General features: G+C 39.4%; 1 protein-coding gene across 9 annotated transcripts in view; it reads left to right on the forward strand.

The window, feature by feature from the left end:
- Positions 1-11822, forward strand: part of LOC147014221 (neuronal cell adhesion molecule-like) — a 395545-nt gene that overhangs the window by 304396 nt on the left and 79327 nt on the right. For 7 of the 9 annotated variants that reach the window (XM_085851995.1, XM_085851996.1, XM_085851991.1 and 4 more), the window contains 2 exons: positions 6315-6485; positions 7595-7633. In XM_085851995.1, coding sequence (XP_085708121.1) covers positions 6315-6485; positions 7595-7633 — 210 coding nt within the window. The remainder of the gene's footprint in view (positions 1-6314; positions 6486-7594; positions 7634-11822) is intronic. The other 2 variants (XM_085851998.1, XM_085851999.1) reach the window with 1 other exon arrangement.

The following is an 11822-nucleotide window of genomic DNA, read 5'->3' on the forward strand; positions in this document are numbered from 1 at the left end:
TCGTTTATTGCAACAGTTGAAATAAAATAATTATACTTATGACTGAAGTTTTAAAAAATTACCACACGCAAGCAGAGTTAAGCAATTGGTTCACTTGACCGGTCTGTCTGTCTGTCTCCAGACATCCGTACAGTATATGAAGGAGGAACAACTTGATTTTAATTGAAATTTATATGTGGAACATGAAGTGGAACCCAAACCTGCAGTTTAGTAGTACTTTGGCTCTGAAATTGGCAACATGTACGGAATCTTGTCCCAATCATACATGCACACAGAAGAATACGGTAATATTTTTTAGACCCAAAGACTCAGCCTCATCGCGAGAGGTAGCATTTATCCTAAAAGCCTTGGTTTCCACAGTGTGAAGCTAAGCAAGGTGAGAGGCAGGAGCACCAGCCCAAGGTGGAGAGCAGTACTCCATCAGGCTGTAGCCAAAAGCTTTGAATGTGGTCAGGAGCTCAGGTGTGCCAAGGAAGGACTATGCACGACAGAGGATGCCCAGTCGGCGACTGGCTTTGGAGGCCAGCTTGGAAATGTGTTTTTCCCTGGAAAGATCATGGTAGATAGTGAGACCCAGAAGCTTGAATGAAAGGACTTCTTCAAGAGGATTGTTGAGAAAGTAGATGGGGTGGTTTTCCAGATGGTCCTTTCAGAGACACATAGTGAGAATGTGAGATTTGTCAGGGTTAAAAGACATGTTCCACATGTTTGACCAGCTTGTTATTTTATCCAGATCTGCAGAGAGTGAAAAGGCTGCTGCTTGCCGATCTGAGGGATGACAGGTGGTACGGCAGAGGGTGGAGTCATCAGCATACAGATGAAGAGGATTTTCAAGAGAGTCAGAGAGATCATTGATGAAAACTGGTAAAATTGATGATCATTGATGAAAAACATTGACTGGTAAAAAGAACAGGGCCCAGAACACTGCCTTGAGGAACTCCAGCCTGGACAGGAAGAGGGGATGAGAAAACTCCATTTAGGGCCACACGTTGACTGCGCCAGGAGAGGAAGTCTGTGAGCCATGAGTGGAGATGTCCTTGGATAACATAGGAAGAGAGTTTGGTGAGCAGGGCAGGGTGCCAGACTGTATCGAAGGCACGGGATACATCTAGGGCGAAGGCTCTGATTTCATGTCTGGCATTGGGGATCTACATCCATTGTTGGGAGAGCAGAAGCAGCATATCCAGGGTAGAGTGACCTGGTCTGAATCCAAATTGATGATCAGAAATCAAGCCATTGGAGAAGGGGAATGATTTAACCAATGACATCATATGTGCGATTTAATGTCTGAAGCGATGATGGATCTATAACTTTGTAGATGATTGGGAGAAGGCTGATTGGTTTGTAGTTGCAGGGATCTGTTTTTGCACATTTTTTATGCAGAGCGGTAATGTTTGCTGATTTCCAAGCAGATGGCAGAATACCTTGTGCAAATGAGAGAGTGAATATAACAGAGAGAGGGTGAGCAAGAGCAGCAGAGCAGGTTTTTAGGACATGTGGGCTGATGCCATCTGGACCGGTTCCAAATTTGAGTCGAGGTTTGACAACAAACTCTCCACCTTGTCAGGAGAAAAGTACACAGAGTCCAGAAACAGCTGGATGTGACTGGGTAAGGTGGTTACAGAAAGTGATGGCTTTGGGACACAAGATTTAAAAGCAAACACGGTGTTTAGGCATTCAGCCTTTTCACATGCTGTGTTAGCTGTGTGTCCATTTGAGGTAAGGGAGGGGAACCTACACCAGAAACAGACTTAACTAAACACCACCAGGATTTGGAGGGAGATGGGTTTGTGTGTTCAGACTTGAGATTAGAAAGATGTTGTTTTCTGGCTCTCTTAACAGTAGACCCTTACTTGTTTGAGCTTTGTGGAAGGAACTGAGATTGCCTTCAGTTGGATTAGCCTTCCATGAGGCAAAGGCAAGCTGTTTCAGGACAACTGCCTTGCCACAAGCTTCACTGTACCATGGACAATGAGATTAAAATGGGAATTTAGAATGGGATTAAAATAAATTCAATTCAAATCAAATGGAAGACCAAATCGGTACAGTCCTGCATTTAACTAATCAGAAGGAACCCAAACAAGCAAAAAGCAAAGATGAAGTCATCAGGAAGAACCTGGATAGGATTAGCATTTCAGCTGCGACTCCCTCTACCCTCAAACCCATCCAGGCACAGTCAAGTGAGCCTTATTAAAAAAAAAACCCAAAAAGAACCCATATAAAAATATAAAATAATTATGCCTGCCAGACCATGCTTCCCATCAAGTTAAAATTTAAACCTGAAAGTCCCTAGTGTCCATCATGCTTACCCTGTGTACCCCACCCTATCCATTTCCCTTCCAAAGATCTCATGTCTCTGTTCCACACTGTTTTGTCATGCCCTCTCCTGCCCTTCTCGTCTTCTGCTCCCTTTGTTGTATGTTCTGTGTGTTCGCTCCCATATGAGCCTCGACAGTAGATACAAAATAAGGACAAATGTGTCCAGGAGCAGCGTCCTAAAGGTTTTGTCGGCTAAAAAAAAAAAAAACCAACAACAACTTCCGATATTTTGTCACGGGCCTTGATTAAGCCAATAGCGAAACCCGTCATAATGTATTTACATATTTACGATATTTCGTGTATTTATGAAATAAATAATGTATTTACGAAATTACAATACGATAAATGGAATAATCTTTAAATAGTAACGTGAACTTTTCGAAACTTGAAAGCAAATGTCCGAATATATTTAAAAGTTCATGATAGATGCTCTCAAAAGGCACCGTCTATGTGAGGATGTGTACATGTGCTCAGTATTTAAGGAGATCCGGATCTTGTATATACAAGAGCCGAGTCCTAGAGATTAAGGTTTTGTCTTCACAAGAAGAAGAAGAGCAAGAACAAGAAGAAGAAGAACAACAACGCCGAGCTCTATGAGCAGCGTTCGCTACGCGAGGCGCTGCTAAAAAAAAGAAAAACATATTCCCCATCACTACTAGATCATAAATGTGTAGTTTCACATCGATTGATTAAGTAGTTCCAGAGAAAACATTATTTAATATTTTTCTTCAATCCAATATTGCTGCCAAACTGTGTGATCCATCAATTATTCCTTAAAAACTTGTACACCAATGGCTTGGGGAACATTTGTGTGAAGTTCCCCTCGATTTGTTCAGCCGTTCTGTAGAAGATTTTTTTTATAGGTTTTAGGGTAAATCCAGTATGGTTGCCAAACCATGTGACCTGTGACATCATATGTGTAAATTTTAGTTCCTCATGGATAGGTGGTCATATGTGCAAAGTTTCGCCTCGATCTGTTCAGCCACTTCAGAGAAGATTTTTGAAGGTTGAAAAACAAAACAATATGGCTGCCAAATCACGTGACCAATGACATCATCAAATTTTTTTCTGTGCACCATTTTATCCCTATATGAACCTCAAAAATTTTCATACTGCTCAGATGTGGTGTTCTACATTTGCAATTATGACATCATAACAAAGGCACCTATGATGATATCAAAAAAATCACACATTCCTGAGGAGGAGTACTTGCCTTGTGCCAAGTTTCAATTTTTTCTTTGGTGCAGTTTCAGAGATTCAGAGGTCCAAAGTTTTCTGTTTTTCCAACATGGCTGCCACACCACATAATGTATGACATCATAATTAGACAGACAAACAAATGGACCCTCCAGGTCTTCCCTCCAGGTCTTCAATTAGACAGACAAACAAATGTACATCATAACTGAAATTTAAACTTTTTTCTGTAACTTATCAAAATAAAGCCATGTACCAAGTTTCAGTTGAATATGTTAAAGGGTATGGGGAAAAAAGTCTGAAAAACCACAGGTGGGACTGACGGACAGACAGTAAAAACGTTGCTTTCAATACAATCACCCTCCTACTTCACAGGATTAATATGCAAGGATTTGTCAAAAAAAATGTTAGCTCATTCATTCACATTCATTTTACAATTCCCAGCAATTGTATATCATTGGTTTAAGACTTTTGACAAGCAACTTGAAGAAGCAAAATAACACAGGAAGCAAAATAGAAAGCAACTTGAGGAGGAAGCTGGCAGACTACTTAACAGCAAGGAGCATTTATTTCTGCTCCTGATTTTAAGCATTTTTCATACTGTACGACAAGCAAACAAAAGTATCCAGTTTATTATGTGCAAACAGTGATTTATTTTGTCCACAAATCTCATTATTTAGCATTTTGTCACCAGCTACATGAACACCTAATCAACTGAATGATGCATTGAAGGAGGCTGTCAGTTCCTGGGACAGATGAGCTATCTGTTTGAGGTGCAAGCTCACTAAATGACGGAAGTGCATGTGACTGCAATGTTTGTTATCGGAATGCACACACTGCTCTGCTGCTGTTCACAGAAGCACAATGCACTATAATTACATTCACAACATTCCATCCAATTTCAAGTAGGATTCAAACAAACACAAATCCCCCAAAAATATGCCTCAGCTTGGAGGGTTTTTTTTGAAAGTCTTAATTAATGCATTGTTTTCCGTTAACTTATACTTCTAATAATGCATTGTTCTTGTATTTTGTGAAACTAAAGAGGGGAGAAAAGTCATGTTAAGAGAAAAAAAAACAAAGCATAGTGAATTGTTTGCAACAATTAGTAATTTGACTCCTTAACAATGAGCTGAATTTCCTGGTGAGCCTGGTGTTGGCGCAGTGGTTAGGGCAGTGGCTTGGGATCCAAAAGGTCCTGAGTTCAAGCCCCGTTGGGCCACTGAATTAATACACCAGGGGGTTGACTCAGCCTGTCATCCTTCCGAGGTCGGCGAAATGAGTACCAGTGTACTGGGCCCGGTGTATACCCTGGTTAAAATAGGTGTACCAGATCCCTGTGTTGCAAGAGGCGACCAGGGTTGCGTCAGGAAGGGCATCCGGCGTAAAACATGTGCCAAATCACTATGCAGATCATATGGATGATCCGCTGTGGCGACCCCGAACGGGAGTAGCCGAAAGAAGAAGAAGAAGAACAATGAGCTGAATTTCATTGTCCTCAATATCCCAATGGTCTTCTGTGCGTGATTTTATTTGTATGCAGAATGCTTTCTTTATTTATACCCCCTTAATAAAATTTAATGAACAATCTATGTAAATAATAAGCTTATTCTGTTTGTTTTATTCTTTGGCTTTCTGACGATTTTCTCTTCAGCTGCTCAACCAGGGGCCATAAACCCATATCATGATAAAGGTCTTTTTCCGAGGAGTTCTGCTTGTATATTATTCCTTCCATTACTAATGACCATATATGTTTTTTTTTGCCATTTAGCTTGCTTATCTGCTATTTTTACTGAAGAACCGAGAGATGACGAATCACACGAGATTGTGAATTAAACGTTTTTATATTTACTTTTAACATTGTTCTTAATGAACAGTAACAGGAATGTTGTTAAGAAAAAAGGGGCAGGGGAGCTCAGAGTTGTGGTTAGAGGTTGGGGGGAGTTGTGGTTGGGGGGAGGAGGCATAGAGGAGAGAAAAATTATTTTGGTTTGGGGGGGGGTGGTTGAGTACTTGGAGTTGAGAGGGGGTTGCAGACTTAGAGTGGGGGATGGGACTTGAGGATTTGAAGAAGAATAAAACAAAAAGGTATATACAGAATTGTGCTACTACATGGAAAACAGCATCCTGGTTGCCATGGCAACCACTTTAGATGACGAACATATGTCGCGACACACGGTCTCCACAGTCTGTACCTATGTACCAAATATAAAACGTGAAAGTTGAAAACTTTGGGAATTAGAGTGCGGACAGGAATGGACGGACGGACAGACAGACAGACAGAGTCGGACGGACGACCGGTATCACATAATACGCCCCGATATATATATATATATATATATATATATATATATATATATATATATATATATATATATATATATATATATATATATATATATATATATATATATATATATATATCGGGCGTATAAAAAGGGGTAGGGGAGGACAGAGAGTCGGGGCGGGGGGCATGGTGTTGGGAGTATGAGTTTGAGGGTTGGGAGGGGGTTGAGACTTGTAATTTGGGGGAGGGGGAAGGGTTGAGGTCTTGAAGTCACATTTTACATTACGCAGAATTTACATGGTCCCTGCTAGTTATATTATAAACCAGTGATTCACTATTTGAAGCATTATTCTACTACAGACACGTACCGTCTATATTTTTACCGTCTCAAGATGAATCAAAGTAGAATACAGTTGACACATGATATTTAATTATTTTCAACACTTCTCACTGCTTTTCTGTGTTTCTCAATCCAAACACCCTCCCCTCACCCCGCCCTCCACTCCTCCTCCAGTTAATGATTCCGAACCTCTTGGAGCTCGCCAAGCTTTTGAGGTCTCTGAAGAAATCTGGCTTACCACAGATCTTGAGCCATATACCAAGTACAAGTTTTACGTGGCAGCTTACAACAGTGCTGGTGCCAGCAAGGAGGCAACAGAAGAGACCGTAACCATTGAAGAAGTTGGTATGTTTGGTGAAAGAGCTTCTTGATATTTAGGGAAAATTACAAGACTTCTGGGATTCTACCTTAATATATAAAAAAAATTTGCACTAGATCTTCACTTAATTTTTACATCCCTTTTCATATCGTCGTTATTCAGACGATCAAAATCCTCAATCAAAAAATCAGACAATAAAATGCAAAATGAAGGGTATTGTAATCCTATGTTAAGAACTAATCATAACAATAATAACTGTAATACCAAGACAAGATGATTGCTATAAGAAAAGCAAACAGTAAGTGAGCAATATGACAGAAGAGAATATTAGAGGAATTTCCTTTTAAAGGGAAGTACATTGTCATTGGATGTCAGAGACTCCAATTGTTTATAGAAAACACTGTGTTTGAAAAGTTTGCCGTTTCAAGTCGCCGTTCACTCTGATACGCAATGGGAGGGAGTAGCTGTCAGCTCAGATGCATTGTGAGAGGGGTGATATTAATTCTCACACATTGCACTTGTGGTCTCGAGTTACCTCCACAAGGGAAAGTTGTAATAGATCAAGTATTGACAGCAGTGTATCCTTATACCAATATCATAAGTCAACAGTAATCGGACTTTTAAGGTAGGGGATTGTCTGGCAGGACTAAATCATGCTGGAGAATGCTCTATAGCTGTTAAACGAGCCATACAATACTAAAGTTCACTTTATCCTGACCAGAATGCTGAGTATTGTATGGATGCATTATGCTTTTATAGTTAAGCTGAATACTTTTTTTCCATAATGTAGATCACAATTAATACAATTGGTAAATCAAAATCAAGCATTGGTATGTACACAAGTTTCATATGATGTTTACTTGTTGAATTCACTGCATATTTATTGTCATGATTTGTTTTTAATTTTCAATGACTTTTCCAGTGAAATAATTATAATGGCCCAGTTGAACCATTGATGACCCCAAACCTGCCCTTTTGATAACTTGCAGGCACTGGTTGGTCATGGTTTTCTGTGTGCCAAGCGGATTGTACGAGAGTGTTTGATTTCCGAATGGCTTAGTTTTGTGCTTTGTGATGGTGATGTGATGTGCCGTGCTGTGAACTTTTTGTTGCTCTTTTTTGTCCTTATCACAAGCTGTGAAAATATTTCCAAGACTTGGGTCAGCTGACAGAGGTAATGTCTGTGCCAGTTCAGCGGCCCAGCGTAAAGCTTGCAGCTCGCAATTACTCTTTCTGCACAAGGGGCACCTATGAGCTTCCACGTTAAAAACAAACAAACCTGCCTCTTGCAGTTGTTTGGCTTCCTTGATTTGCAAACTTCCATCAAAATATATTTCCTGGAATCACATGGTGTCTCATTCGCAGCTTCTATCTATGGAGCTATTTGACGAATTTTTTGTTGGCAACAAAAAAATCTAATTTGTTATCATTCACAATCTGGTCACATTCATTATTTTCTAATTTTAGGAGAAGCACCAATTTTTTTTCATTGGGAGCAATCCTGAAATGACTAAAGTGTGAAAAAGTACAAAACATTTTGAGCTGTTTCCAATTGCTTTTGCTTTTTGCCAGCTTTGCAGCCCTTTCCCTCTTAACCTGCCTGTCCCGCAGTGTCCAATGGACAATGACTAACCCTGATGCTCCTACATAAGCCACAACATGAAGATTACACTCTTGAGGCCATTACTCGGGCATATAATTCTGTTTCATGGTCACTACATTGTGCAAATGAAAAGGTTTTTAATCGTCGGAATTTCATTGTAATAATATTTCTTTCAAAGTTTCCTGAAACAAAATTATTATAAAAGCAGTAGTTGTAGCATTCTAACTCAAAACCAACAGCTTTTCAAAGGTATGATTGCTCAAATTTTGAAAGCCAGTAATAGAAAAATAGATTAATTTCAGTTTTCTTTATAAAGGGAGTTTCTTCCATTATTATTATTTTTCTGCATACAAAGTCTAAGCTCAGGAATGAGGGAGAAAAACATTTTTTTCACTGATTTTTTTTTTTCTTCTAAACACCATGTTTTCTGAAAGTACAAACCAGGAGGTTTTACACACTAAAATATTTTCCTTCTTGCTTCCAACAAAACTCATTAATTGTTGAGTGATAATAAGTTCATGATGGTCAGGTTTTAGCACTTTGAAAAACTGAGCACTTTGAAATTGGGTCTGCTCTAATGGAATAAAAATCTACCTAAATAAAATGTGGTGTGTATTTGTCTGTGCCCTTTCATAAGGACAATTTCAGTGGGGTTTTCAAGACCATTTTTTTTAAACATGACTGTGTGTTCACTACAGTCTATTTTAGAGGATAAAAAATGTTCAAAAAACATTTTCCATAAAAGAGTAATAACATCTCTTCTCTTGGAATTGTAGACGGTGGCTTGCAAACCGAGCCTCAAGGGTGGTGTACAGAAACGTTTTTAAAAATAACAACACATACAAGGCGCAGGGAGGTAAAATTCCGTGCACATGATGTGCAACTCGTGCAGAGTAAAGCAAGTGTTCATTTACATCCGTAGGATGTCCAATAAATAAAGAATAAAAAAATTACCCCCGTGTAGGGGTGACGGTCATCTCTATAATGGTTTTTATTATCATAATTGATGAACCGTTGCCAGATATCCCCTAAAATGACAGACTCGATAGGTTTTGAAAATGGCGACTTTCACAACTTTCGTGACCTCGTGACCTTGACCCTGACCTCGAATCCGGGAAAAATATGTCGTTGGGTATCACTCATCGACCTCTACCCACAAACCAAATTTCATCAAGATCGGAAGTAAAAAGTTTTCTTTGCACTGGGAGGTGTTTTTGACCATCTTCCAGGTAAGGTTACCTGGTGGCCAAACGGGACGGAAATTCAAAAATCTGTCTGGTGAGATACAACATAATATTTTTTACTATCATATTCAATAAACAGTTGCCGAATATCTTGTAGAATGGCAGCCTAGATAGGTTTTGAAAATGGCAATTTTTATAAGTTACGTGACCTCGTGACCTTGACCCTGACCTTGAACCCGGACAAAAGTTATATCGTTGTGCAGCACTCATCGAACTCTACCCACATACTAAGTTTCATCAAGATCGGAAAGAAAAATTGTTGACGGACGGAAGGACGTCTGTACGGACGGACGGACATTTGGTCCGGCTTTATTAGGTCATCTCGGTAGAGATGACCTAAAAAGCACACCTGAAGCTAGGCCGAGACCTCAGACTGGCACACTTATGAGGCTGTACCATCGGAAATAAATGTCCCAGAAGATAAAGAAAATTGATCATATTTGTGCATGTAGTGTTTTGAAATTATGCTTTTTCTTGCTACGAAACATCATACTCATATCTTCCAGTCTCCTTGACTACTTTGAATAAAATAACTCCAACCCATAATTTTGACGAGCTTTAAATGAGTATTAAAATAATACATATTATTTAAAATTATTCTTAATCATAAATTAATTTCAAAGTGAGTACACTAATCTTTCGAAAATAGAGTGAGGTGGAACAACATGCCCCTGTTATGCAAGGTGGGGCAAGATCTTACAATGACATTAGGAGAAAGGAAAAAAGAATCTGCAGAGTATATGGGATTTGCGGCTGAGATCTCCAACTACAAATGGATCCTGGATATGGTCAGATGTTAAGGTTCACTGTGTTAAGGCACAGTGTTCATGATGTCGAGGTTATGTCTTAACATCATGAACACTGTGCTCGGATGAGAACACCAAGTAGGCTTGCTCCATTTTCTCTAGCATAAATCTTGTTCAAATAGTTTACTCTGATTGTTTCAGTGTTGCGATTATTTTGGTGGATTTCCAGATGCTCCAGCTTGAGACAGCTACATATCTGGAGAACTCAATATTTCATTTGCGAAAATACTGAGACACGTCGTTGTGCAGCAATAAATCTGAGTTACATCAGAGGTAATTAAAACAAACCTACAGTTCAGAGAGGTTCGAAGTTCAAAGGATCGAAAATATGGAGATCTCCCTCTTTGTAATGTCAAATCATACAAAGTCAATATAGGCAGAAACATCAACCTTGCGGAACACATGTTACCCCAGGGGAAAAATGTAAATAATTCACAAATAAATATCATTCCAGTACATTCTCTGAGTCAATTGTTTCTCAGGAAGATGCACGACCTTCAACCAAATGGATCCCAAAAGGCAAGCCTAGGTCAGGTCTAACTTGGTGAAGAATCTTCTATATTTATGTTTCCCAGTGGAAAACAGTTTTGGACAGTTAATGTAGAGTAAATGACCACAGCTGCCTTTATGAGTGAGGGATATTATGGCCATTGAGTTTGTCGAGATAAATAAAAAAGAAGAAAATTTTAAAGTAAACTACTTCCAATTAATTATATTTAAATCAGGTCCTCACCAACTTTCCTTAACATGTTTTACATGCTGGTGGCCTTCTTTGTAGCAGTCAGCAGGCCCTTGGTCATCTTCAGCTGTGTTGATCAGGGACCTGAACTTGATGTCCAGTTTAGTGCACGTGGTAAACAGCTTTTACACTGAGCCTCAACGGCCTCCCCACTTGAGAGTTTTTGCTCACAATAGAAAACTGGGATATAGACATAGTTATATATTAAATGTTGGGATAGAGAACAAAATATAACAAATGGCCAATATTTGAGATGCTGTATTCATGTTTTCATTCATGTTTAGAGGTGCTGCAATGTTTCTCGATCATTCCAACAATGGGAAATATCCATGTACTATACTGGCCAAAATAAGCACAAAATTCAAATGTGTCTTCCTGATCACCTTGTCTTGTTACAGCAAACTCTGCTCTTCATTCATTTCTGAAGTCTCAGACTCTCTAGTCTCAGTCACAGACAATATCTCAGCCACCATTTATTTTTGACATTATTTCATCACTTTTTTCCAACAACAGACCGTTTTTCAAAACGCAAATATTGTGACTTTTTTGTGTACAAAGTCGAGGCTCGTGAAAGAGCTACAACACAGAACAGACCAGACCAGAACAAAAATAACATAGTAGAAAGTGGTGAAACACACCAAGAGCAGGATATTGAGACAATTGGAGGAAGAAATGGCAGGGGAAAGAAAGAGTAAGGTGAGGGAGATGAGAACACAAGGGGTGACCAATCTGGTACAAGTTCAAACACAGCAATAAGGGGGCTGAAATAAAGAGGTAGGGAAAACCGCAGATGATGCAGTAATGGAACAGGTAACGGAAAGGAGGGTGGATGAAGATGGGAGAAAACACAACCTGAAAAGGGGGTTAAGGGAGGGTTCAAGAGTGTAGAAAATATCATGAGTATATGGATATGGGATGAATGATGTGGAGGCAAACAAACAGCTTGAAGCATGAGAGGGAAGAATGAGATT

The sequence above is a fragment of the Eptatretus burgeri genome, chromosome 13, assembly GCF_056783735.1.
Source record: "Eptatretus burgeri isolate ZD-2024b chromosome 13, Ebu_testis_v1, whole genome shotgun sequence".
Classification (NCBI taxonomy): Eukaryota; Metazoa; Chordata; class Myxini; order Myxiniformes; family Myxinidae; genus Eptatretus; species Eptatretus burgeri.